The sequence below is a fragment of the Mustela nigripes genome, chromosome 16 (genome assembly GCF_022355385.1).
Source record: "Mustela nigripes isolate SB6536 chromosome 16, MUSNIG.SB6536, whole genome shotgun sequence".
In the NCBI taxonomy this organism is placed as follows: Eukaryota; Metazoa; Chordata; class Mammalia; order Carnivora; family Mustelidae; genus Mustela; species Mustela nigripes.
Genome location: NC_081572.1, coordinates 50,985,386 through 51,012,360, shown reverse-complemented (window position 1 = coordinate 51,012,360; position 26,975 = coordinate 50,985,386). Strand labels below are relative to the sequence as shown.

Here is a 26,975-nt window from a genome sequence, read left to right as displayed (position 1 = left end):
CGGGTGGCTCAGTTGGTTAAGCAGCTGCCTTCGGCTCAGGTCATGATCCCAGCATCCTGGGATCGAGTCCCACATCGGGCTCCTTGCTAGGCAGGGAGCCTGCTTCTCCCTCTGTCTCTGCCTACCACTCTGTCTGCCTATGCTCGCTCTCCGTCTCTCTCTCTGACAAATAAAAATAAAATCTTAAAAAAAAAAAAAAAAAAACATACGGAGCCCCCACTAGGTGCCAGGCACCATCCCAAGGGCTCTAGATCTGTGAGCTTTCTCGATCCTCACAATAGCCCCTGGAAGGAAAGCGTAGGTGAGGGGGGCCCAGACTGCAGATCGTGGGGGAGGGGAGCCGCCCTCAGCACCTGCAGCTTCCAGATGCTCCAGCTGTCGGAGGCAACACTGTTGACGGTCTCGCTCATGAGGGCGATGAGCATGTTGAGCAGCAGGATGTAGGTCAGCAGCACGTAGGCCAGCAGCAGCAGGAGCACGACCCCGCGGAAGCGCAGCTGGTCCTGGAAGGCCAGCTCACCCATGCCGATCGTGAACTTGAACAGCTCCAAGGAAGCGTCCAGGATGCCGCTGTATGGGGTGGAGCTGCCCTCCTCCTCTGTCCCTCCTGCCCCAGGCTGTGCTGCTGCCTCCGTGACATTGGGGCCCCTGGGGCCCCTGGGGTCCTGGGCTTCCCGGCTCAGGCTCACCAGGGCTGCAGGAGGGAGGAAGGAGGGATCCTCAGCCTGGGGAGGCCGGGGGCAGCCTCCAGGGCATACGGACCGGGCAAGGGCTGGGCAGGGGCTAGAGGGGCGCCTTTACCTACAGCGAAGCCAAAAAGGAAGACTAAATAAACGAGCAGGAAGCGGAGCAGGTCCCGCAGGATGACCTAGAACACACAAGTGCATCCAGGAGCCGGGGGAGGGGTGTGTGGGCCGTCGGGCCCGACCCCTGACCCCTGCCTCAGCCCACACCACCCACACACACAAAGGTGTGCCTACACGAGGCCTCAAGGAGCCACATGGAGTAGACCAGTCTTTAAAGAAACCTAATCAGGGGGCGCCTGGGTGGCTCAGTGAGTTAAGCCTCTGCCTTTGGCTCTGGTCCATGTTCTCAGGGTCCTGGGATCAAGCCCCAAATCGGGCTTTCTGCTCAGCAGGGAGCCTGCTTCTCCCTGTCTCTAAGCCTGCCTCTCTGCCTACTTGTGCTCTCTCTCTCTGTGTCAAATAAATAAATACATAATCTTTAAAAAAAAAAAAAAGAAAGAAAGAAAGAAAAGAAAGAAATCTAATCAGGGGTGCCTGGACGGCTCAGTCAGTTAGGTGTCCAACTCTGGATTTCATCTCAGGGTCATGAGATCGAGCCCCCAGTCTGCTTAAGATTCTCTCTCTCCCTCTGCCCCCTCCCATTCAGTGTCCCTCTCAAAAAACCTCCCAAAACCATAGAGCAATGTGTAATCTCATCTGTCTCTCTGAGTGTTTTCACTTCCCCTACCACAATGTGCCCTGCAGCAGGACTGATGAGTTGCCCATTTTGTTAGCGACCAAAGGAGCATATTCCAATGCTTTAGAACAGGGCCTGGCCCACAGGACACACTTCCCAAACTTTTGCTGATTACGTAAATGGATGCAGAAAAGTCCACGGGCCCAGATGTTCCAGGACACAGGCATGCAGACGAGCTCCTGTGCACCGCGTCTGCCCCTGGGCTGTGCAAAGATGCACGTCCTCCCTGGGGGTCACATGTCTACTTACCCGTGCAGAGCTCTGACCCCTGAGGGCAGGTGCCTGCACACTCATGTTCCGGCTTGCACTCCGAGAGCGCCTGGCCAGGTGAGCTGTGGAGGAGGGTACCTGTCCACTGAAGCCCAGAGGAGTCCTGCTGGAGGGGTGCCCAGCTTTGTCTGCTCAGGCTACTCCAGGGCCACCCCCGTCTCTCACCTTCTGGATCATGACACTGTAGATGCCCGTGTGTTGCAAGCCACGTGTATAGTAAAGCAGGTTGAGCCAGCCCAGCACCAGCGAGGACACAAGCAGGGGCAGGTACCACTCCACGGCCAGGAAGCACAGCACCTGGGACAGCACCGTGAGCAGGGCCTGGACCAGGCTGTGCAGGGACAGAATCTGGGTCAGTTTGCAGGCTGACCCCTGGCTAGGCTCCCCCTGACCCCCACTGGCCAGCGCTGACCACTGCTGCTTCTCCCGCCACCTCCTGATGGATGGGAAGGCCTCTGTCTGTCTGGGACCGGACCCCATCAGGTGCAGAGCAAGCGCTCAGTATGGGGAACTCTCAGGGATGGGAGCGGGAGGGCACTGGAGCCCCAGGCCAGACAGCCTGCGCTTTGGTCCTGGGCCCCTGGCACTCCCTGATGCCGGGTCCCCTCCTCTCAAGCCAGCCTGGAGCCCTTCTGCCACACCAGCCTCTCCGGGCCTGAGACAGGGGAGGGGATGGAGGGCCCACGTACAACAGCAGCTCAAAGTAGCTGTCCACGAAGGAGATCCAGATGAAGAGACGGCGCCTCCAGAAATACCACAGCTGTGGGAAAAGGGGCACAGGGGGTGTGAAGTTTGCTCCCCAGGCCACTGAGCACCGAGCAGCCCTGCTGCCTCACTGGGGGGGGCCTTAGCCCAGGCTCCCCACTGTGCCCCCAGCCTGTGAGCCTGGTTCTGCCACCTCAGGGGCTCAAGCAGCCTCTTGGACTCTGGGGGTTGTGGAACTCATGAGTCCTGCTGATAGCTGAGAGAGCTTTGAAGCCTGTTTCCAGAACGTGTGCCCCCCCCCCTGCCCCCCGCCCAGACTCCCAGACAATGCCAGGGGCCTCTGAGCTCCCCATGGATCCTGATGAAGAACTTGCTCACTACTCCTGGTGAGGGGAACAGCTCCCTCTCCTCCCCTTCCCGGTCTCTCAGGGACCCTGCTGGATGCCAGCCCACCTGGATCTGGTCCCCAAGTTCTGCCCACTCTGAGGCTCAGTTTCTCCTCAAAAGGCCTTGCTGGGGGAGTCGACCTGAGCCTGCCTGCCCCATCCTGTCTGTGGTTCCCACGTGAGGAAGGAACGGCCCAGCTAAGGGACCTAGGGGCGGGGGCTTCCAGCTCCATTCTTTGGGGAGCAGCAGAGTTGGCAGGGCCTGAGGAATCACAGAGGCCATGTGCAGAAAGCGCAGCAGGGAGCTGCCAGCCCCAGAACCTGAGGCCCTCAGCTGCCCTGAGGCTGGTGGGGGCCCGGACTGGGTAGAGGATTCGGTTTCTGTGGTTTTCAGGGAATGAAGGGATTGTGGTTAACTCCCTGGAAGGCCCCTCCTAGTGGGATTCTACATTTGCTTCTGGGTGGTCCGGGAGCCCATAGAGTTGCAGAGTCATGGGGTGGGGGCTCGGGTTGGGGGGGGCGGTGAATGGGAAGAGCCCTCACCTGGCCTGCGAGGATGTAGATGCCCCCAAGCAGAATCAGGATGTGGCCAAGCAGCAACAGGGAGTCTCCAGCAGTCACTTCCCCGGGGAAGAAGGCCTGCAGAGGAGACAGTCTGGTAGGACCTGGGGCCTGGAGTCCCCTGCCAACAGGGAGACTCTCAGCTGAGGGCTGGATCTGAGCACAAGCTGGGGAGAGACCACGCAGAGCAGCACAAGGAGCACAGGTTCAGCGGCAGGACCCCCTCCCCCACCCCGGATTCTAGCCTGTCACAGAGACACACTGACATGGTTGGTTTTGAGGGTGGGGTCTGGCGCCAGACTGCCCAGGTTCAAATCCCACGCCCCGCACTTAACAGCCTGTGTGACCCTGGGTAAGTTACTTCACCTCTCTGTGCGTCCCTTCCCTCAACTATAAACTGGAGATGGTAACAGCTGCCACCTCTGAGGGTTGTTGTGAGCAATGATTAAGTCAGTTAACGCAAGTCACTTCCTTAGAATACCCACTCGCATATGGCGAGCCCTGGGCCAGTATCCTTGTTTTCCTCACGGTGCGGGCTTCCGTCCGTTACCCGCTGAGGCCGAGCTCAGGCTTGTCACTCAAGCCGTCACAGCCTCGGTGGGAGGATCTGCAGACGGATCTAGCCACCCCACCCTCCACCCTCATCCTCCAGGGTCGCTCCCAGGAGGCCTCCCCCAGAATGTGCCCCTCCTGGGCCTTGCCTTCTCCAGGGCTGGCTGGTGGTAGGCAACTAAGGTGAAGAGGACCGTGTAGATCAAGTAACACAGGAAGTTGAAGAAGAATTTGGGGATTAGCAGATCCCACTTCGCCTGCAACAGCTTGTTCAGTGGCTCTAAAATCACCATTCGGTGCCGGTCCTGGGAATGGGAATGCAAGAGCAAGGGTCAGGCTCAGGTCAGGCTCAATGTAAGGGCTGAGGGAAATGGAGGAGAGGTTGGGGGGCAAATGAGCCCTCCCCACCGACCTCCACCCCACCCACATGGCTGTGGGTTGACCGAGCGCCTCATCCTCCAGCCCCAAGCAGGGGCCAGTAAACAGGCCGCCTGTGGTTGCCCCCAGGCCCCCAGCCTGCTCCGCAGGTCAGGTGGGACTAGGGTGTGGAAGGAGCATTTGCGGGGGGGGGGGGCACATCCCCAGTGGCACAGTCCCAGGGCAGCTTTGGTCCCCCAGGCAGCGCTGACGTGTGGACCTTGCAGGGAGCTGGGCCAGGTCCCCTTAGGCACACCTCTGCCCCCCTGGGCTCACCGGGCTTCTGCAATGAAAGGCGATGATCTCCAGCACTGAGTTCTCCTCCCAGCTGTCCACAGAGGCCAGGTCATACAATGACACCCGGACTGGCCCGTAGCACCACTCCGTAAACTTGCGGGAAAGTGACTGGCACGGCTCTGGGAACTCCCGCTGCAAGATGTGCCTGAAAATCTGCAGTGGGGGTAGGGGCACATGAGCTTGGCCTGCATGGCTACCTCCTAGCACTGACCTTGGGTAGGGAGAAGGGGTGGCTGGGAAACACTCAGCACCCCACAGAGCTGCCCCCCACCTGCAGAGCTGCACGCAGACACACGCACACACCCGGACACACAGGTCCTTGTGCGTATGATTGCTCACACATCCCACATGCTCAGCCATGATATAAACACTCCCATCCACTCACATATGTCCAGGTCTCAGGGAACCTGGCTCTTCCTTCCCCACTCCTGTCCCGAGGCCTCTTTCCTGGACTCCCTACTGGCAGAGGGACCCCCAGCCCAGGGCTCCTGGAGGCCCCCTGAGATCTGAGCTACACAGATGTGTACACTTCTGTGATCAGAGCTCAGAGCTTCCAACATACTAGAAAGCATCCCTAAGTCGAACAGGTTAAGAAGCAATTTGGTTTTGGCGTGCCTGGCTGAGTCAGTTGGTGAAGCATGTGGCCTTTGATCTCAGGGTCATGAGTTCGAGCCCCAGGCTGGGTGTAGCGATCACTTAAAAAAGAAGAAGCCAGGCACCTCGATGGCTCAGTCGGCTGGACGTCTGAAGTTTGGCTCAAGTGATGATCTCAGGGTCCTGGGATTGAGTCCCGCATCAGGCTCCCTGTTCAACGAGGAGTCTGCTTCTCCCTTTCCCTCTGCCCCTCCCCCTTGCTCATTTTCTCTTTCTCAAATAAATAAAAATCTTTTAAAAAAAGAGAGATAGAAAAGCAACTTGATTTTACAAATGAAGAATGGGGAAAGGAAAGGCCACCCAGCCATGCATCTGGACAACAAAGGGAGGTTCCCTTTGGAACCCAGGTTCCCCAGGAATCTTGGGGAATAAAATAGTAAAACTTCCATTTATGTTTTTTTAATCTTAACCCTTAAAAAGGCCTGTGTTCGAAGCATGGGGCCCTGTGTAAAAGGAACAGGTTGCCCACCGTGAAGCCCCGCTGATAATTAGGCTCAGACAACCTACTGGTTGTCATTTGAAAAAAAAGTAGAGCTGAGTCATGCTTCCTTTTTGTACCAAAATAACTTCCAGACAAATCAGTTTTAGGTATTAAAAATAAAACTGCAAAGTCTGGAGGAAAATATGGATACAGAATATATATGTATACGGACACACACAAGCTTTTATATATATACATGTATATATGTGTGTATATACACACACACAGCCTTATAGAAGGTATTAAACAGTATCAAAACCAAGGAATTTTAAAGGAGAAGATAATTAGAATTGTATATATATAGGAAAATGTAAAAATTCTGCAGGGCAAAAATCTCAAAAGAAATGCTTTTATGGGGGCGCCTGGGTGGCTCAGTGGGTTAAAGCCTCTGCCTTCGGCTCAGGTCATGATCTCAAGGTCCTGGGATCGAGCCCCTCATTGGGCTCTCTGCTTAATGGGGAGCCTGCTTCCTCCTCTCTCTCTCTGCCTCTCTGCCTACTTGTGATCTGTCAAATAAATAAATAAAATCTTAAAAAAAAAAAAAAAAAGAAATGCTTTTATGGGGCACCTGGGTGGCTCAGTCGGTTGAGCGGCTGCCTTCGGCTCAGGTCATGATCCCAGCGTCCCAGAGCCCCACATCGGGCTTCTTGCTCCATGGGGAGCCTGCTTCTCCCTCTGCCTGCCTCTCTGCCTCTCTGAACTCTCTCTATCTCTCTGACAAATAAATAAATAAAATCTTTAAAAAAGAAAGAAAGAAAGAAAGAAAGAAAGAAAGAAAATAAATGCTTTTATGGGGTGCTTGGGTGTCTCCGTTGGTTAAGTGGCCAGCTTTTGGTTTCGGCTCTGGTCATGATCTCAGGGTCCTGGGATCAAGCCCTGCTTCTGGCTCTGTGTTCAGCAGCAGCAAGGAATCTGCTTGAGATTCTCTCTCTCCCTCTCCCTCTGCCCCTACCCACTGCTCTCTTTTTCTTAAGTAAATAAATCTTTAAAAAAGAAAAAAAGAAATGTTTTTACTAACAAACCAGGAGAAACATTTACAGCTGTTATAGAAAACAAAATACTAATGCATTCATTATAAAGGACACTTTAATATGAATCAATATGAAGAAAACCTAATAGCAAATCTAATCACACAAGAGGCAAAGAATATCAAAAGACTGTCTCCTCATCGAGAAACCCAAATGATTTAAAAATCCCAGTGTTTTATAATGTAATTTATCAGTTCAGTAGTTCATATATAATTCATCAATAAACACACATATATTAGAGGTGTGTCTTGAACATGTTCTTAAGGAGAGTTAAATCAAAAAGTGGGGACCCTGGGGTGCCTGGATGGTTCAGTCGGTTAAATGTCTGCCTTCGGTTCAGGTCATGATCTCAGAGTCCCAGGATCGAGCCCCGTGTGGGGTTCCCTGCTTAGCAGGGAGTCGGCTTCTCCCTCTTCCTCTTGTGTGCATTGTCTCCCTCTCTCAAATAAATCAATCAAATTAAAAAAAAAAAAAAAAAGGGACGCCTGGGTGGCTCAGTTGGTTGGATGACTGCCTTTGGCTCAGGTCATGTTCCCAGAGTCCTGGGATCGAGTCCCGCATGGGGCTGCCAGCTCCACGGGGAGTCTGCTTCTCTCTCTGACCTTCTCCTCACTCATGCTCTCTCAAACTGTCTCTCTCTCAAATAAATAAATAAAATCTTTAAAAAAAAAAATTTAAAAAAAAAATTAAAAAAAAAAAGTGGGGAGACCAGTGATCTATATAGAAGACCACTCCTGGCTCTTTCTGCAGAAAATTCAGAATAAGTCCTGTTGCTTCCTGGAAAGGTGTGGAAGGAATGGGGACTAGCTAGGTACTCACCTCGATTTTGCCCTCCTTGGCAGCCAGTTTTAGGGGCGTGAGTCCCTGCAGATTGGGGATGTCCTCGAGCTGCACTGTGGGGCAGAGGTGGGCCCCCTCACGGAGAAGCCTGTCATACATGTCGATCACCAGGGCGCTGTTCTCGGTTGAGTTGTCTGCGATCATCACCAAGGCGTGCAGCACCGTGTTGCCGAGGGAGTCGGCCGCCTGCAGGCTGGCGGGCTGATGCTCATTTTTTAGCAGGTAGGTCACCACCTCCCACTGGTTGGTGCACGCGGCCAGGGAGAGTGGCAGCTCGCCTGGGGGCCAAGGGGGGGCAGCTTGAGCCTCAGGCCTCCCAGCTTCCACCTGTCTACTCCTCATGCTCCTAAGACAGAAGGCCAGACCTCCTTCAGGAGAGACAGCCACCCACAGGAGAGGAGGGAACGCTGCCTTAGGATCCCAGGCCCTCCCAGGTCTGTACTATGAGGGAAGACGGTCCCAGGCACCGTGGAGGGCAGCTATGCCTTTTCCACTGGTGAAGGTGGCCCTGTCCAGCTCTTGACCCAAGGGAGTGGCAACCATAACTCTTTACCATCTAAAGGAGCAGAACATGGAGCGCCTAGGTGGTGCAGTCGGCTGAGCTTTTGGCTCAGGTGGTGATCTCAGGGTCGTGAGATCGAGCCTCGGGCCGGGCTCCACATTCACTGTGGAGTGTGCTAAAGACTCTCTCTCTCTCTCTCTTTTTGCCGCTCCCCCGCCATGCTCACTTGCTCACTCTCTCTAAAATGAATAAATCTTTAAAAAATTAAAATACAGGACACCTGGGTGGCTTAGCTGTTGGGTGGCTGCCTTCCGCTCAGGTCATGATCCTGGAGTCCTGGGATCGAGTCCTGCATTAGGCTCCCAGCTCCATGGGGAGTCTGCTTCTCCCTCTGACCTTCTACCCTCTCATGCTCTCTCTCACTGTCTCTCTCAAATAAAAATAAATAAAATCTTTAAAAATAAAATAAAATAAAATAACCCTGTCTGGTCAGGTTTCCCACACACCAGTTCTGCCAGCCCCTTCCCCTCCCCCTGGTCTGGGTGTGGATGTGTGGGGAGCTTCCTTGCTAAAACATCTCCTAAGACAAACTGCTTTTGCAGGCAGTCCAGTGATTAGAAGCATGAGTCCTTGGGATCAGACGGATCTGGGTTGAAGGGCCAGCTCTGACACACATTACCCAGGTGACCTTGGACATAGCCTTAATCACCTCTGCCCCTCAATTTATCCAAGAAAGTCTCCTCACCAAAGTAGAAGCAAGTCCCCTGGCTCTTTTTCTGGAAGAAGTGGCCACAGGCCCGGGCATGTACATTGGCCCCATTCTCCACCAAGAGCTGCACACATTGCAGGCTCCTCTTCTCGATGGCAATGTGCAGGGCACTGTGGCCTCGGTAGTACTCATCTGTGCATTGGGCGTTGACCAGGGGCTGGGGATTGCCAGAGTCCCGGTCGATCTGGAGCAAGGGCAGGATGCAGGCATTGGCTCCATCCCGAAGGTTCAACACGGCCTTCATCAGGCACGTCTTGCCCGTGGAGCCCTCTGTGGGAGAAGGAGAGGGGAAGGGGCACCAGAGTGCTCAGGTGGAGAGTCACTGGGCTGCCCACGAGCCTGCACAGGGAGCCCACGCAGGGGGATAAAAAAAGATTGCCACACAGGGCTGGTGGAACCAGAGTCATGCTGGAGGGTTAGTAAGTCTTGAGCCAACAGGTATCCAACAGGGGGCGCCTGGGTGGCTCAGTCGTTAAGCGGCTGCCGAATCCCAGCCAGGGTGGTGGGATCAAGCCCTGCATCAGGCTCCCTGCTCAGCAGGAAACCTGCTTCTCCCTCTCTCACTCCCCCTGCTTGTGCTCCCTCTCTAACTGTCTTTCTCTGTCAAATAAATAAAGAAAATCTTTTAAAATAAATAAATAAATAAAATACCGACAGATATGACTTAATTTCTGTCTCAAAGATAAGTTTCTAAGACATAATTTGTTGTACGTGCAACACAGTATACACAGACCATTCAGAGCAACGTTAGGTGGCTCTACCCCTTAATGGCTCTCTCCTTGGGCAGGTCACACGGCCTTTCTTAACCTCAGTTTTCCTGGTTGTAAAATGGGACTATTCCAGGGTTGTTCTAAGGGCCCAACCTTATATATAGAATTTTTAGCACCCAGAGGGCCTGGCACAGAGTATGTGAAGGCCAAAAACGACACACAACCTTAAATGGCCATCATTAAGGAATTCATTAACTAAACTGTGGTAAATGTACACAATGGAAACCTCTGTGGTTGAAAAAGTGACTGACTTAGAGATCTGTGTACTGAAGTGGAAATTTGGAGATGTAGCATATGGCACGATCCATCACGTAAGTATGTACCTAATATATTTAAACACTTTGAAAAGACAGACGTCAAATCATTAACGTGGATGCGGGATATCCTTCTCTTTTACCCTCATGCCATTACTACCTGAATCTTCTAGAATACACAAATCTTGTTTTTCTAACCAGACCAAATGATCAAGATACTTTGATCTGGGGCAAAAAATGTTCTGAGATGGGTCAAGTGTATGGTATGTGTATTACACCTCAACAACGCTGTTATACAAAAAGAAAAGAAAAAGAAAACAATGTACCGCGGAAGCCTGTGAGTATCCATTTGGCCAATGAAATGGGCTGAGGACGGCAGAGGTAGACCAGGAGCCCGTGGGGTGGGTGGACATGGGAGGCACAGCCAAGACCAAAACAAGGCTTTCAGGCTGGAGGGTTGCTGAGAACTGCCCCTTGGCTCTTGATCAAGGCCAAGGCCAACCCGTCTGCCAAGTCTCAGCACAGCGGTCAGGGCACAGGGGTTCTGGCCTGCAGGGCAGACCTACCTGTGTACTCTGGGTCGGTGAGGTACTTGCTGGTCCGGGACAGGTACTCTGGTAACCCAGCCAGATCCTTGGGGACACCCCGGGCAACCGCGCTGAAGAGCCGATCACGGTCAAAGCGGTTTGGGTCCGGCTGGCTGTGGGGATATGACTTGTGTCTGGTGCTATGGAAGAACCATGGCCCCCTCGGGAAGCCCCCATTCTGGGGAGCCCTTTCATGGAGTCCTGTGTGCACCTTGCAGGCTCATGAGCCCGGGGGAGCCTTTCTGAGGAGCTCTTCCTCCCAGGGCAGACCGAGGACTCACTGAGAGGCCCGAGAAAGGGAGAGGGGCCTGTCCGTCTGTCCGGGGCACTAACCCCCAGCACCCCCATGACTCCAGGCAGAGCAAATGGAGTCGGTCTCAGTATCAGGTGCTTATCATTTGCTGGTTGACTTGATAGTTTCACAACAGGCTCCTGATCCCAGAGGGAGGATTTCAGCACAGGAACGTGTCATGCCCTTGACCTGGAATCCGGGTCGGGATGGGACCACATGTGCAGAACCGGGGCTCACATGGAGGGGGAGGGGTGTCTAACTAACTCCAGACCCTGACTGCTAACCTCCAGGCAGAGTCTAGGCTAGGCAGACAGAGGTTTCTCAGAGACATGGGGGCCCAGCGCTGAAACCTATGAGATGCTCGCCAGAGTTTGACTGAGAAGCCACATTTTGGGGAAATGCTATAACTCTTTAGCATTTAGAAGTTTCTGGTGACAGGGAAGGGGAAGGAGCAGGGGACCCCTCCTGGGGATGCCCCCCATACTGGGGGCTCCTGGAACCATGGTCAGCAGATATGAAGGGACAAACAAAGGTGGGGGACTCTCTGATTCCCTGGAGAGTCTCAGGTTCTGGCTTCACCAAGGAAGGTTTTGGTGACTCTGATGAATGGGGGATTGTTGGGCTCAGTCATGTGTTAAAGCTATAGCTGTGCGACTGAGAGAGCCAGGCCCTGTCTCCTCCACGGCAGGAAGTTGGGTGTCCGCCTGGCCTGGCCAGACACACCCTCATCTCCCCAGCAGGCCACGTGGCTACACCATGACTGAGAGGGCCGTGCGGGTGACTAGGGAGCCCTATGGGCAGTCCGGCTGGGGGAATTGGCCATTTGGACAAAACACTTCCTGTCACAGGGTGGCATCACCGTCTTGGAGTAGGGCAGCCCAGCGAGAGCACAGACTGGGCAGTGCGGGGCCTATTCTGCCTGTCAGGGAGGCTCCCCGGCTCCCAGAAGCCTCATGCACATCCTCTCCTGGACTGGTCTGAATCTGACCATGGCCTTCCAACACCAGTGATACGGGGGGAGGGCAGCGGTGGTCTCCGGGCTGGGCAGCCAAGGGCTGGTGCCCCATTTCAGGCACAAGGATGAGGAAGGGGCTTTCCTAACGGGGTCCTGCCTTGTCAGCCTCATGCATCGGACTTCACACCGAGGGGGGAGACTGGGCAAACCACACACATACCCGAAGGGCACTGGGGCTGGGCCAGGCCACCAAATCTGACTCAGGGTCTTCCACTGGAGGTGAACACCGCCCCCCCCTCCCGCCGCTCTGAGTCCCACCCCCGTTTGATGCCTCACCTGACACCTGCTGGTTTGCGGTACTTGAGGTTCACTTTGATCTGAGGGGAGGACTTCCGGTCCTCCCCCTGGAATGGCGACTCCATGGGGGGTGGCCCATCCCCATGGCCAGGCTTTTCTCTGTCCGCCTCACCACCATCTTCTTGGTCTCCATCCCATGTCTGGAGCCTGAAAGCCGGAGGGCTGGAGGGCGAGGCCATCCTAGGGCAAGGAGGCTGCTCTGTCTGGCTCAAACCTTGGCGACAGAGCTGTCAGAAGCTCCTTCTTCTTCCCAGCCTGGGTAGGGGTAGGTCCAGCTGAGGCCTGCAAAAAGAGAAGTTTAGAAGCTGAGTCCAAGTAGACCCACCCACCGAGTCAGCCCAATGGGATAGGGAATGAGCCGTGAGGGAGGCAGGCAGAGGGTGAGGAGAGAGAAGGAGGTCCCTGGTGTGAGCTTGGAACATGGGAAGTACAGGGACCCAACAGGTCTGCCTGTTGACACAGTCCCACAGGAAGGGTTGAGATTGTCCCTGACTGTCCCTCTGGGACTTCCTGGGATCTGAGAGACCACAGCTGCTGATCCAGGAAAACAAACTCTCAAGTTCACAGCATGAACCTTTCTCTACATCACATCTTGTCTAGTGGCCGATACTCACAGCAGATAAGAGTGCCGTTGTAGGCTAGAGGCGGGTCATTTAACCTCTTGCCACAGAAACGGTTGGAAAACCAGTCTACTAAACCTCTTATTTTGTTACCAGGACGACTAAGGCCCAGAAAGGGGAATTGACTTCCTCAAGGTGGTCAGCTGTTGGCAGACCCTGGTCCAAAACCACAGACAGCTCGCTACCATGACTTCTTCAGTTCTCAGTATCTCTCGGGGCCCATCCCTGTTTTCAGTCTGATTCATCTCTGAAGGCGTCAGATGCCACCTCTCTCTGTGCTTTTGGGTCTGTGGGGGCTTCAGAGTGGGGAGGGAGACCCCTCGCTGGAGACCCAAGCTCCCCCTGACAGACAAGCCCACCTCAGGTCCTAGATAGGGCTCGGGGCTTTGGCATCTCTTCACAGGAGAATGGAAACCATAGTCCCCCCCGCATGGCAAGGCGTGGGGCCCCAGTGGGGGGTGCGGTTAGGGGGAAAACTATGTGCCCACCGGTGGGTAGGAACAGGAAGAAGGAATAAGAGCAAGCGGTGAGTGGGGGGACAGCTGGGTGGCAGAAGGGGGCAGGGAGCAGAGAAGAGCATGGGAAAGGAAAAGAAAGGCCAGAAGTAGAGAGGGTGGATGGTGGCAGGGCTTGGGCTGTGTCCCGTCCAGCTTCAGGCTCCCACAGCCCTCAGGGACCTGGAGGTGGGGGTGGGGGAGGCATTTTCCCACAGAAGCTGGGGAGGCTGGGATCTGGCTGACTGCCTCCACATGCAGGGTTTTTTTGTTGTTGTTAATTAGCTTGGTTTTGGTTTTTTACTTCAACGTGAGCCACCATCTTTCTGTCCAATCTGGGGCATCCTCCCCAAGCCACACACCGTTTAGCCGGGGTGTGTTCCTAACCATCTCCCCCGCCCCCCAGTCTGCCTCCCCGGAGGCCCCCCAGCTCACCATTGCCAAGCGTCAGCAGCAACAACTACCTGTTCAGCCCCCGCCCCCATCCTGGGGGCCTGACCCTCACCGGTCGGGAGGAAGGGGTCCGGCAGTCCAGGTGGAAGCTGGAGCCCCTCCAAGACCCTGGCTTGGGGCTGAAGGAGCAGGGAGCCCCAGCCCTCGGGCTTCGCTGCCCTGATCAGTCACTGTCGGGTCAAGGCCGCCCCCTCCCCAGGTGTGCCGGGATTGCCCACCGACTTACCTGGCAGGGCGGCCGAGGCTAGGGCGCGGCGTCCGGGGCCACGGACCGCTGGGATCCCGGGCCTCCGGGGCTGCAGGGGCTGCTGGAGGAAGTGAAGCCGGGAGGGCGGCGGGCGCTGACAGCCCAGAGCCGCAGCACCTCCCCAAGTCTGCTCTGAGCTCTGCCAGCGGGCTGCGGTCTCAGGGTCTCGGGGTCTCCGCAACCTCAGCGCACCCGGCCCGCCGGCATGGTGTGGGGTAGGGGGATCTCTCCCGGGTCGGGATAGGAGGGCCATCAGTGAGTGACCATTTGGACCACTGGCCACACCCTGCTCTCGGGAGACACGCCCCGCCTCCCCACCCCCACTGTCTAGCCAAGGAGGGCCCCGGTGGGGGTGGGGCAACTAGAGGCAACCCTTGGGTGCTGGGGCCTTGCCTCCGGTGGGATCCGGCATGGAGTTGGGGGTTCTTGCCCCACGGTGCTGACATCTACCTCCTTCCGCGACCTACCACAGGGCTTCCAGAGGCCATGTGGCTCAGACTGGGAACTGGTGGAACCCATCACTGGGCGGATAGAACGAATGCGGACGGGCCCCGGGGACAGGAGAGACGCAGCCCAGCACACGACCCTGGGAATGCACGCCACCCAACCAACTTGCAGTTTGCGGGGATTTTCCCACCTGCCGGGGCTTTCCCCCAGCCCCTCAGCCGGGGTGGGGGGTGGGGGCCTGTCAGTGGCACACTTCCTTTCGTGACAGGCGCTTCCAGCACCAACCAGCAGGGGGCGACAGGGAAGCCCCCAGGTAACGCCGAAATCCTAACCCCGGGCCACGCCCTGGTAGGGAGGAATTCCACACTAGGGTTTAGGAACTCAGTCACCCTCCAAGGAGACCTAGGACACCTTCCTCTTCCCAGCTCCCTAAAATCCAGTCCCCTCCCCAAACCTACCAAATTGTCTCTTTCTCCGTGTGCACGAAACAACTATTATCTCTCCCCGGGGAGACTGCAGCCATCCCCCAACTGGTCTCTCTGCTTCACACCAACCCTACCCTCCTACAGGAAGGATCTTTGGATCTTTGGAAAACCTGATCACCCCCACTCCCCTGCTTAATCCCACCTCCCACCCCCAACCCATCGCTTCCCTTGGGCTTCAAATAAAATGCAAACTCTACACCATAACCCTGTGCAGTCTAGATGTTTTTCTCCACCTTCATCTCTCATCGCAACCCTGTCTTGCAGGTTACACGCTAGACCTGCGCTGTCCAATTGGGTAGTCACTAACCATAGGGGCTATTTAAATGTAAATCAATTATAATGAAACAAAATTAAACATTTAGTTCTCCAGTCATGGCAGTGACTCAATAGTCACATGTGGTTACTGGCTACCGTATTGGACCGCACAGATATAGAACTTCTCCATCATTGCAGAGAATTCCAGTGGACACGTGGCTCTAGACATTGGAACGCATTTCAGTCTCTCCAGTATGCCATGCCCATTTCTGTTGCCTCCAACCCTTGCACAAGTTGGTGCACCTGCCAGGAACAACCCTCGCTGCCCATCCCCCCCCCAAACACTGCCCTTGTTCTAGCCAACTCCTACTCATCTGTTGTCTCTCCATTTAAACATCGGTTCCTCTGGGTAGCCTTTCCTAGACCCTGGACCAGGTTGGGGGGGCCCCATTATGTGCTCTGATGACATTTAGTACTTCTCTGATCATAATTCACTATCCGTTATTGTTAACATCTGTCTGGCTTCACCTTTAACGATAACAGATGCCTACTAAGCGCTCAGCACGGGCCAGACACTGTGCCTAGTGCTTTACATGCAACTCCCAGAGCAACCTTATTTCACAGACTGGCAAACTGAGGCTGGGCAGGGTTAGGAACCTTGTCCAACCAAAGCCAGAGGGCTGGGATGAGACAAAGCAAGGTTTGAAATCCAGGGCCACATGCTTATACACCAAGCTCTACAACGGACAAAGTTTTGCTTTTTTTTTTTTTCTCTCTCTTTTCTCCATATCCTCAGGACCCAGCAGCCTGCTTGTGCTCAAGAAGCCCCCCGCCCCAAGAAGGCTTTGAATGTTTGAGTGGCTAATCACAATGCAGAGGAAATTACTGTGTTGGGGAAAAACTGAGGAGTGAGTGGATACACTCACATCCTTCAGAGGCATCACCACATCAGGTGACCCTGACAACTGGGCTGAAAACCCCAGTTGCAAATACGGTTTATAAAAAGTTCTCAGATCAAAAAAAAAAGTTATCAGATCATCAGCCATCAGGGAAAGACAAATAAAAACCACAATGAGGGGTGCCTGGGTGGTTCCATGGGTTAAAGCCTCTGCCTTCAGCTCAGGTCATGATCCCAGGGTCCTGGGATCCAGCCCCGTATCGGGCTCTCTGCTCAGCGGGGAGCCTGCTTCCTTCTCTCTCTTTCTGCCTGCCTCTCCGCCTACTTGTGATCTCTCTCTCTGTCAAATAAATAAATAAAATCTTAAAAAAAAACCCACCACAATGAGATAGATACCACTTCACACCCACTGGGATGGCTATCACCAAAAAACAGATTATAACAAGTGTTGGTAAGCATGTGGAGAAATTGGAATGCTCACACACTGTTGATGAACCATAAAATGGTGTAGCCATTTTGGAGAAGAGCCTAGCTTTAACGTGAAAAATTAAACACACGGAGCACCTGGATGGCTCGGTTAGAAGAGCATGTGACTCTTGATCTCTGGGTCCTGAGTTCGAGCCCCATGTTAGGTGTAGAGATTATGAATAAAGAAATAAACTTCTAGTTACCAAACGACCCAGCTATTCCACTCATTTCCAGAGGAATGTAAATATATGTCCACACAGATACTTGTACACAAATGTTTACAGCAGTGTTATTCATAATGGCCAAGTGGAAACAACCCAAACATCCACCAACTGATGAATAGGTAAATAACATGTGGTCTGTGCATACAATAGAATATTATTCAGCCATGAAAAGGAATGAAGAAGTTTCACATGCTACAACGTGGATACACCTTGAAAAAATTAGGCTAAGTGAAAGATGCCAGTCACAAAAAAATCTCATATTGCTTGATTCCGTTTATGTGAAACGTCTAGAACAGGGAAATCTATGGAGACAGGAGATAGATTAGTGGTTGATGAGGGCAACAGGGCTTGGGGAATATGGGGAGCTGAAATGTACAGGGCCGGGGCTCCTGGGTGGTTCAGTGATTAAGCATCTGCCTTCGGCTCAGGCCACGAGCCCCAAGTTAGGATCCCTGCTCAGTGGGAAGCCTGCTTCTCCCTCTTGCACTCCCCCTGCTTGTGTTCCCTCTCTGGCTGTGTCTCTCTCTGTCAAACAAATAAATAAAATCTTTAAAAAATAGAAATAAAATGTACAGGGCTTCTTTTGGAGGAAATAAAAATGTCCTCAACTTGACTGTGATGACAGTGGCACACCTGTAAATATACCAAAGACCATTGAATTGTACACTTTAAATTGGTGAACTGTACACACATTCTACCTTACAAAAAAAAACAAACAAACAAACAAAAAGTCCTCTGAGCAGGAAAGAATGCCTGTGTTTTTAGCAGAAAATGAATCAGGCAGAGAAGCAAGTCTTCCTCAATTCCAAGGTTACTGGACTTCTATTTCAAGAAACTTGCCCATTCTAGTCTCCATGTAAGGAAAATCTCCTCTAAGTAAGTAAAAAATCTCCTTCACACCTCTGTGTTTCATTTCACACTTAGCTACTTTTTATAAAGGCATGTTTCTTTCATTTGAATTTATTTTCATAATCAATTTTAACAAAAACAAGAAAAGGGTCACAAAAATGTGTAACAAAGGTATCTTTGGGAGGAGCGAGTTAAGAATCAAGGATGGGGGACACCTGGCTGGCTCAGTCAGTAAACTCAGGATCCTGAGTTCAAGCCCCAGTTTGGGGGTAAAGCTTACCAAAAAAAAAAAAGGGGGGAGGGGGATCAAGAATGGGAAAGCAACTTCCTTTTCAATGTGTATCCTTTATACTATTTTATTTTTTTCCATTGACTTTTAAAAAAATATGGAATCTCTTGTTGAGTTAAAGCAATCCAACTCACATATGCAAGATATGGCCAAACTCTGTGCATAATTAATGTAAATTCTAAAGAGAGGTGGGTGAGAGGGGTTCAGAGTCTGGAAGGTGGGAATTGTTCTAGCCTTAGAGGGAAGGAAGGGTAGGACTTGGGGAGAGCCAGATGGACAAGCCAGGAGCCATGACTAAAGCTTTTGCTTCTCCTTGTGCCAACCCCAAAATTTAGTCCAGAGCCTGGTCTGGGCGATGTTTACTGGCCAGATAAATTCAGCTTCCCTGAACATCTCTGTATCTGGAACTGACAGAAAAGGCATAGACATATGCCTGTTCAGGAACCTGGACAATCTTCCTGGTACAACACAGACAGAGACTGGAGTTTAGCAAGTTCACAGTGGGAGAAAAAAAATGCTAGGTGAGGTGACCCTGGTCATCAGGGAGACAGGGACCCTTAGAGGGCCACCAAGGCCAAGAGTTCCTCCAGGAGAAGGGGACTAAAGTCCTGCCAGTGTGGTACAGCCTGCTGGCCTGGGAGAGTTCTCCCTCTCATGGAAAGTGGGCTGCCTCTTCCCACACTGCCTCTGAACCCCAGAGGCCACTGCTTGGCCAGACCCCTATGTGGGATCTTTCCCCCCAGGATCCAGAACAGCCACATCCAGGCCCCGGGCTAAATCTGGGAGCCCAGTCCCAGGTCCGGTCAGCTCTAGGGAATTTCCCCAACCTTGGGCTGGAGCTGGGCCGCGTTCTCAAAAGGCCCTGCTACTGGCTAATGGAGTTTTGATTTTATTAATGAAAAGATTAGGAGAAAGGGAAGTCATCTGACAGGCCAGAACTGAGAAAGGGGGGGGGGGGGTAAGGGGGTGGAGCCCGAGTCACGATAAAGATGCGGCAGAGAGAGGAAGCGCGGGTCTTAGAGACAGGACAGAGAAGAGAGCCACAGCCTGAGGCAGGACAGACCAGAACCCGCGACAAGGACGAGGAGAAAGGGCAGACGCAGGCAGGGTCGGTCCGGGCCGAGAACCGAGAATGCATCAGAGAGGCTGACTGAGATCAAGGATGACCCGCGCTGCGTGGGAGGCAGAGTCTAGAACTCGGCTGCCGGTGGCGGAAGGGTGGATGCGGGTCAGAACACCGAGCCTGGAACCAGAGGGGAGACTCCACCCCCGCACCGCCCCGCCACCACCCCGGGCCTCCTCCCCCACCCGGCCTCAGCCTCGTCCCCGCGACAGTTCCGGGGACAGCCCCAGGTGCAGCCCCGCCCCCTTTCCCTAAGCGAGCACGCGCCCCCCGCCCCGGCCACGCCCCCCCCGCGGAGCCGCGGTCCCGCAGTCGGAGCTAAGTCTCCCATGACCACGTGGGGGCGCTGCGGAGCTTCCCCTTGTTTGCAGGCGGCGCGCGCCTTCTGCCCCACTCCTTTCCGCAAGGGACAGAGTAGGACAGTGAGGGGTCAGGGCCTGGGGCGTCAGCCTCCGTGAGGAAGCGGGCTGGTCCTAAAGGGATGCACCCTAGAGATGGGAACGCGAGTAAGCTTGGAGGGCGCTGCCTCAAAGCTGGAAGGCTGCGCTTGCGCCGTGAACCAGGCGCTTTAAGGGTTTTTTGTTTTTGTTTTTTCCTTTCCCAAGATTTTATTTTTAAGTAATCTACACCCAGTATGGGGCTGGAACTCACCAGCCCGAGGTCAAGAGTCCCACAGTCCACAGACTGAGCCAGCCAGGCGCCCCTGGGCATCTTCTTTCATAATCCTTATCGCTCCCCCCTGGAAGACAGATCTGTTGTTAGTTCCGTTTGAGAGACGGGGAAACAGAGTCAGAGATGAAGTAACTCGTTTGCTCAAGACCGGCACAGTTTGCAAGTGACGGGTGGGATTTGAACCCACACTGTCTGATCGCTCTTTGCCTTCCCATCTCTCTCTCTCTCTCTCTCTTTTTTTTTTTTTCTTTTAAAAAGTCATCTTGGAACGCCTGGGTGGCTAACTGGGTTAAGCCTCTGCCTTCGGCTCAGGTCATGATCCGGGCGTTTTGGGGATCGAGACCCACGTCAGGCTCCTTGCTCCGCTGGAAACTTGCTTCTCCCTCTCCCACTCCCCCTGCTCGTGCTCCCTGTCTCGGTGTTTCTCTCTCTGACAAGTAAATAAATTAAATCTTTTTTAAAAATCAGATTTATTGTGGTATTATTTACACGCTTTAAATTTTTAATTTACTTTGGGGCGCCTGGGTGGCTCAGTGGGTTAAGCCGCTCCCTTCGGCTCAGGTCATGATCTCAGGGTCCTGGGATCGAGTCCTGAGCAGAGAGCCTGCTTCCTCCTCTCTCTCTCTGCCTACTTGTGATCTCTCTCTGTCAAATAAATAAATAAAATCTTTAAAAAAATTTTTTTAATTTACTTCATAATTTTAAAAAATTTACATTCTTTTTAAGCGGACAGCTTAAAGAATGTTGACAGGAGTGTGTAATCTTATGATAACCACGGGTATCAAGACATCAAGAGCATTTTGATCACTGCAAAATGAGTTCTGGTCCCCCTTTTCTCCTTCCTTCCCCCACCGCCATGCTCTGATTTGATTTTTTTTATTCCTGTAGCTCTGGCATTTCCAGAATGTGAGGTGAATGTAATTGTACCATATATCTCCTGGCTTCCTGTTCCTGCTTTGGTGCCCCTTGGCAATGACCGGCCCCCTCTCAGAGCCCTAGACTTTGAGGGAAGTTTGGCGCTGCTTCCTGGGGCTGGTGCAGGCCTAGAAAAGGCAGAATGGGCTTTCGAAGGTGTATTAGTGCTTTCCGGCTGTTGTAACAAAATATCACAGACCGGCTGACTTATTAACAACAGGAATTTATTTATCCAAGTTGTAGGATCTGGAAAGTCCAGGTCAAGGCCCTGGCATGGTTGCCTCCTACTCAGGGCCCTTGTCCTGCTTCATATCCAGCACCTTCTCCCTGTGTCCTCACCTGATTGAAGAGGCAGGGGATTGCTTTGAGTCTCTTTTATAAAAAAGGGCACCAAGGTCACTCATGAGGACTCCACCCTCGTGATCTAAGCACCTTCTGAAGACCCGGCCTCCTGATCCCATCACATTGGGCATTAGGAATTTTGCGGGGTTGGGGGGGACACAAACATTCTGATCATAGCAAAGGGAATAAGAGGTTGACTAAAGAATCAAGGGCAAGAGTTCAGAACGAGAGGTTATGATTTGAGTGTTAGACCCTCCCTCAGAGCCCTAGAGACCTCAAGGGCTGCCCCTTGCTGCAAAAGCCAATCTCCTTTTTTTTTTTTTTTCTTTTAGAGTGGGGAGAAGGGGAGAAAGAGAATCCCAAGCAGCTTCCATGCCCAGCATAGAGCCCAACGAGGGGCTCAAGCTCACAATGCCGAGATCATGACCAGAGCCGAAATCAAGAGTCTGATGCTTAACCTCCTGAGCCATGCAGGTGCCCCTATGAAAGCCTAGGTGAGGAGAAAAGTTGTCCAGATCTGGGTGTCCAGGACACACATTGCCAGATACTAGCACTTGGGGTCCAGAGAGTTAGCGAATGGGTAAACACTCTTCAGAGTTTCCTTTGTTTTCTTTGTATTGTCTCCTTTTGTCCCTGTTTTTTTTTAAATATTTTATTTCTTTATTTGACAGAAAGAGATCACAAGTAGGCAGAGAGAGAAGGAAGGGAAGCAGGCGCCCTGCTGAGCAGAGAGCCCGATGAGGGGTTCGATCCCAGGACCCTGGGATCATGACCTGACCCAAAGGCAGAGGCTTTAACCCACTGAGCCACCCAGGCGCCCCTGTCTCTGTTTTTGTAGGTTTCTGCCTTTCACAGTAGAAGCTCTCCTCAAATGTGAGCTACCAAAAAGCCAGATGCATGGCTGGGGGTTCACCGAGCTTCCCCCAAGGGTGAGGTTGTGGTTCCCCCAGTGTCCTATGCCGATGTCCTCTTCATTCCTCCTGGGAGGCAGGCTCTCATCTGTGCATGGGTCCCCAGGGCACCAAGGTCTTGGCTTCTCTGCGGAGTTCTGAGTCAGTATCGGTGGTTCATGGTGTCTCTGCCCGGTCTCCTCTCACCCTCTTTGTCCTTGTGGGCTCACACCATTTTGATTTCTTTGTGATCCTTTTATATTATTTTATTTTTTAAAAGAGATTTTATTTATTTATTTGTCAGAGAACGAGAGAGCACAAGCAGGCAGAGAGGCAGGCAGAGAGAGGAAGGCAAGCAGGCTCCCTGCTAAGCGAGGAGCCCGATGCAGGACTCTATTCCAGGACCCTGGGATCATGACCTGAGCTGAAGGCAGCCGCCCAACTGACTGAGCCACCCAGGCGTCCCCTTTGTGACCCTTTTAGAGGGGTTTGTGGAGGAAAGCATTTTTAAACTGGAAGCCCAACCATAGCTGGGACATTTTATTTCTTTTTTAAAGACGTTCTGGAATCTTCCTCTCCTACCGCCGAAGAGTGAAAAAGTTGAAGTTGAGCCAAAGTGCAGACCACCCTTTGGAGGCGGTTCATTATTTAGGGAAGCAGAAAGGTGGGACACTAATAGGGAGATGTGGGGTCAAGGTGGGGGCAGGCTTTGTGTAAAGAAAAAAGAGTCAATCACCTCTCAGAGAAATGGAATAGAACTGTAGGGCAGTGCTTTATGTTTTTGGGTTTCATGATTATGAATTTAAAATGAAACTGGTCAGCTTTGTTGTGTGTGTGTGTGTGTGTGTGTGTGTGTGTGTGTGTTTTACACTCTCAGTTGAGTCCAGGCAGGGAGAAGGCAGTGTGGGACTCACCCATGCTGGGGTTTGCACTAGGTGACCAGGAAAGAGGAAGAAGTTTATTTCCCAGGGAGGGATTGTACTGAGGATTCAGACCATCTCTTCCCTGCCCACACAGAGGTACCATTTCAGATGCGAGGGATGATCAGCAGCTCCCAGGGTCCTGTTATACCCCAAGGTTAGTGCGGTTCCCAACCTCTACTTTAACCCCCAATCCGTCCCATGTACCACTTGACGGCTGGTGCACAGAACTCCCTAAGCCTGAGAAATGCAGAAAAATCTCAGAGAAGGGAAAAGATAAAAGGTGATTTCCAAAGGCTGGAGTGGAGGTCATTTACCTTGAACTGAAAGAGTTGATCTTGCCAGAGCGTTATTATTTTTTGAAGATTTTATTTATTTATTTGTGTGTGAGAGAGAGAGATCACAAGCAGGGGGAGCTACAGGCAAAGGCAGAGGGAGAAGCAGCTCCCAGCTGAACAAGGAGCCTGGTGCAGGGCTTGATCCCAGGACCCCACATCATGATCTGAGCCAAAGGCAGATGCTTAACTGACTGAGCCACCCAGGCGTCCTGAACTTGTCAGGTTAGAGATGGTCTTCTACCAGGGAAGGCGCGAGTAGGGGTGTGCTGGGGCTCAGAATTCATTTTTTTTTTTTAAAGATTTTATGTATTTACTTGACAGAGAGAAATCACAAGTAGATGGAGAGGCAGGCAGAGAGAGAGAGGGAAGCAGGCTCCCTGCTGAGCAGAGAGCCCGATGTGGGACTCGATCCCAGGACCCTGAGATCATGACCTGAGCGGAAGACAGCGGCTTAACCCACTGAGCCACCCAGGCGCCCCTAGAATTCATTTTTTTTAGATGGCTATTTATTTTATTTTTTATTTTTATTTTTTTAACTCATTTCTGTACCACTAACCTATAGATGTGCAAAGGCCCTTCCTTGGTATCTACTCAGCTCTGAACCCACATGGAAGTTACTTTAATTCTGACTTCAATTACTGGTTTTATGATATATTTCCTCTTTTTCTTTGATCTTAGCTATTTTCTTTTTAAAGATTTTATTTATTTGAGTGAGAGAGCAAGAGAGCACAAGCAGGGGGAGGGGCAGAGGCAGAGGGAGAAGCAGGATCCCCCCGAGCAGAGAGCCTGATAGGAGTTTGATCCCAGGACCCCAAGACCATGACCTGAGCTGAAGGCAGACACTTATCCAAGTGAGCCACCCAGGCGCCCCACCTGTCCTCATTCTGCTGTTTATTCAACAGAATATTTGAATACTGTTCTTTAGTCAACGACTATATGTTCAATCTAGTATTTCTGATTGGTTCTTTTTGATGGTTTTGTGTTCTTGTGTTACAGCTTCAATATTTTCCTTATACCTTTGCAACGTTTATTGGTCCAAGATTCTTTTTTTTTTTTTAAGATTTTATTTATTTATTTATTTATTTATTTGAGAGAGACAGAGAGAATGTACACAAGCAGGGGCAAGGGCAGAGGGAGAGGCAGGCTCCCTGCTGAGCAGGGAGCCCCATGCGGAACTCGATCCCTGGACCCTGAGATCATGACCTGAGCTGAAGGCAGACGCCTAACGACTGAGCCACCCAGGCGTGCCTGGTCTAAGATTCTTATTCTGAAGAGAATACAGTTTCTAGTTTTTCCTCCTCAAAGTGGTGATGCCCTTCCCCTGTGAGACCTGATGCTAACTCCAGTCAGATAGCATCAGAGTTGACTTAAATTGTAGGACACCAGACTGGTGTTTCTGAATTGGGGGGTGCGAATAGAAAAACCTGCATATTAGAAGCAACAGGAGTGAAAGACTGAAAGTAGAGGAGGTCCCCACCCCCACTTCTATAGTCCCTGGGAATACTCTGTATTAGTAGATAATCCCTAGAAGAAGTCACCAGAAAAGTACAGCCCGCTGCTTCTCGACCTACGAAACAACTTTCAGGACACGTTTCCACACTTTGCTCTCCGGGGAGAAGCAGCTTTAGGACTCACCCCTAAGGGGGACAAGATGGCGGGGGAGTAGGAGGAGGCGCCTTTTCAGCCGGTACCCGGAAGTGAGCTGATTACCTACCAAAGAACTCCATTCACCCATGAAATCAGCCTGAGATCAGAATTATACACGTCTGGATCTCTACAGGGGCAGAAGACACCAGTGGGCAGATAAAGCGGAGTGGGAACGGCGGACTGATATCAGAAGATAAACAAAAGGGGGAGGGAGCCACCAGAGGCGACCAGTTGGAAAGGACTCACCCCTAAAATGTCATTCCCTGAATGGTTAAAGTGGGGGGATGAGTAGGCAACCACCGGAAGTCAGTCAGCCAGCACCTGTTTTCTTGGAGTCTCCAAAACACTGAGGCCTAGGCTGCCCTGATTTGACTCCGGGCACACTTGGAGCAGAGATCTGAGTCACAGAAGAGGTGGAGGCAAGGACTGTGGGTCCCAAGGCCATGGTGGGGAAGGAACAAGAGCGAAACTCCACCCTTTCTTGTGGGTTACCCATCCCGGAACACCTCATCCCTCTCCAGGACCCCAAGAGATTTTTCATACTTTTCCCTCCCCTCTCCTGGGGAGGAGCCAAAAGCTGAGTGTGACCCTGACCCACACCATATGCGGCATCCCCAGTTATAAGTTTCTGTTTACTTGCCTGTTTCCACTCACTGACTGACAGCAGGTTTGTCTGGGGAGCCTTAGCACTTTGCACATGGTAAGGAAGACCAATTTTCTTTCTTTCTGTCTTTCTTTTTTAAGACTGTATTTATTTATTTGAAACACAGAGAGAAAGAGGGAGAAGGAAAGGAAGAAGCCGACTCCCCACCTAGCAAGGAGCCTGATGTGTGACTCGAACCCAGGACCCCGAGATCATGACCTGAGCTGAAGGCCGTGGCTTAACCGACTGAGCCACCCAGGGGGTCCCCATTTCTATAAATATGAGGCTATAGAGTAAGTCTTAGAACAACAGTCTCATTTCCTCAGATGTTTTTGGGCCCAGATTCACACAGAGCTTTGGCCCCACCTTTTTAGAACGCAAGGCATGATATTTATCTGCTTCCGGGCATACCCAAACCATGCCCCACAGAAAGTTTGTGTCTCTACCTCCTCTTCTTACATTCTGTGGTTTGGGTCACCTAAGAGAGCCCAGCCAGATGTCCAATTTACTTTGTGGTATGTTTTTTAGGCACAAGCCCTTAATTTCATTAAAATTTTCTATGTTAAAAAAGAAATTTCTGTGTTAGAGGCCATGCTCATCTGAACCAGGATGGAACTTGGAGTCTCGCTGGGCTGCTTAGGCCTGAAATACAAGTTTGGGAGGACAGAGTTGGAAGCAAAGCGATTGAGTCATTTTCGGCAGCCGCAGTCAGTCTGCAGGCCGGTGGCCACTTAGAGGAAATCACCAGCACATTACCGGAAGCCAGAGCAGCCTCAAGTTCATGTTCTTGCAGAAAAGAGTAGACAGTAGATGTGTCAGCAGCTCCAGGAAAACCCGGGCCCAGCATACCATGTGCAGTGCAGTGTCTCTAATCTCTCTGTCTTCTTATCTCTGGAGGTCTCTGTTTTTCCCCAGCTCCTCTAGTCATGCCCTGGGATGGCTCCGTGCCCCCTTCCTTCTCAAGGTCATGATTGGTGCGGGGACTGGAGCCATATTGTTCCAGTAAACCTTGCCAAGCTGCTTCCAGGAAAAGCTCAGGGGAGGAGGGAGAGGGGGTAAGTTTACCTAAAAGGCCAGGAGAGAGCTTCTGAATCAAAGCTTTGGCTGCTAAAGAGAACAGGCTGCCTCAGCTTTTAGAAGAAATTATGTTCAGGTCTGATGCTGGGAAGAACCACTTTCACAGGCGTGGGAAGGGCTGAGGGGCTGCTTCCCAGGAGGCCAAGGGGAACCAGGGGGTGTTGGAGGCTGCCAGCCGATCTGCGAATTGAGAGGTGGTGACCTTGGTCTGCTAGGTATGATGGGAAGACAGTGTTCTCCCGTGGCCATAAAGACTTCCTCAGATAAGACTGAAAGGCCCTTCTCTTCCCCAGGGATTTGCACATTCTCTTTGCTGAATGCTCCAGTTTCTTCCACTCGGATTCCGGGGAAAGAGCAAGAAGGTCTGGGCCATGTATTGGAGGGGTCTAAAGGGTGGGTCTCTTGTGCTCTGCCTGCCGTTCCCAGCACAGCCGCTTAGTCCCAGTGCTAGCCTGCACTCACCATCTTCCAGCAGGAAGTTCACATCCATCCCTACAGTGCTGAAGGATGCCTGGCTCTG

General features: G+C 52.4%; 1 protein-coding gene across 1 annotated transcript in view; it reads right to left on the bottom strand.

The window, feature by feature from the left end:
- TRPV2 (transient receptor potential cation channel subfamily V member 2) overlaps window positions 1-14,546 on the bottom strand; it is an 18,369-nt gene extending 3,823 nt beyond the window's left edge. The window contains exons 1-12 of the mRNA XM_059378674.1: window positions 13,953-14,546; window positions 12,139-12,441; window positions 10,535-10,668; window positions 8,921-9,214; window positions 7,653-7,951; window positions 4,650-4,823; window positions 4,106-4,261; window positions 3,387-3,482; window positions 2,442-2,512; window positions 1,918-2,083; window positions 802-868; window positions 354-694 (exon numbers count right to left, since the gene is read on the bottom strand). Coding sequence (XP_059234657.1) covers window positions 354-694; window positions 802-868; window positions 1,918-2,083; window positions 2,442-2,512; window positions 3,387-3,482; window positions 4,106-4,261; window positions 4,650-4,823; window positions 7,653-7,951; window positions 8,921-9,214; window positions 10,535-10,668; window positions 12,139-12,338 — 1,998 coding nt within the window. The 5' untranslated portion in view covers window positions 12,339-12,441; window positions 13,953-14,546. The remainder of the gene's footprint in view (window positions 1-353; window positions 695-801; window positions 869-1,917; window positions 2,084-2,441; window positions 2,513-3,386; window positions 3,483-4,105; window positions 4,262-4,649; window positions 4,824-7,652; window positions 7,952-8,920; window positions 9,215-10,534; window positions 10,669-12,138; window positions 12,442-13,952) is intronic.
- Between the last annotated feature and the right edge of the window lie 12,429 nt (window positions 14,547-26,975).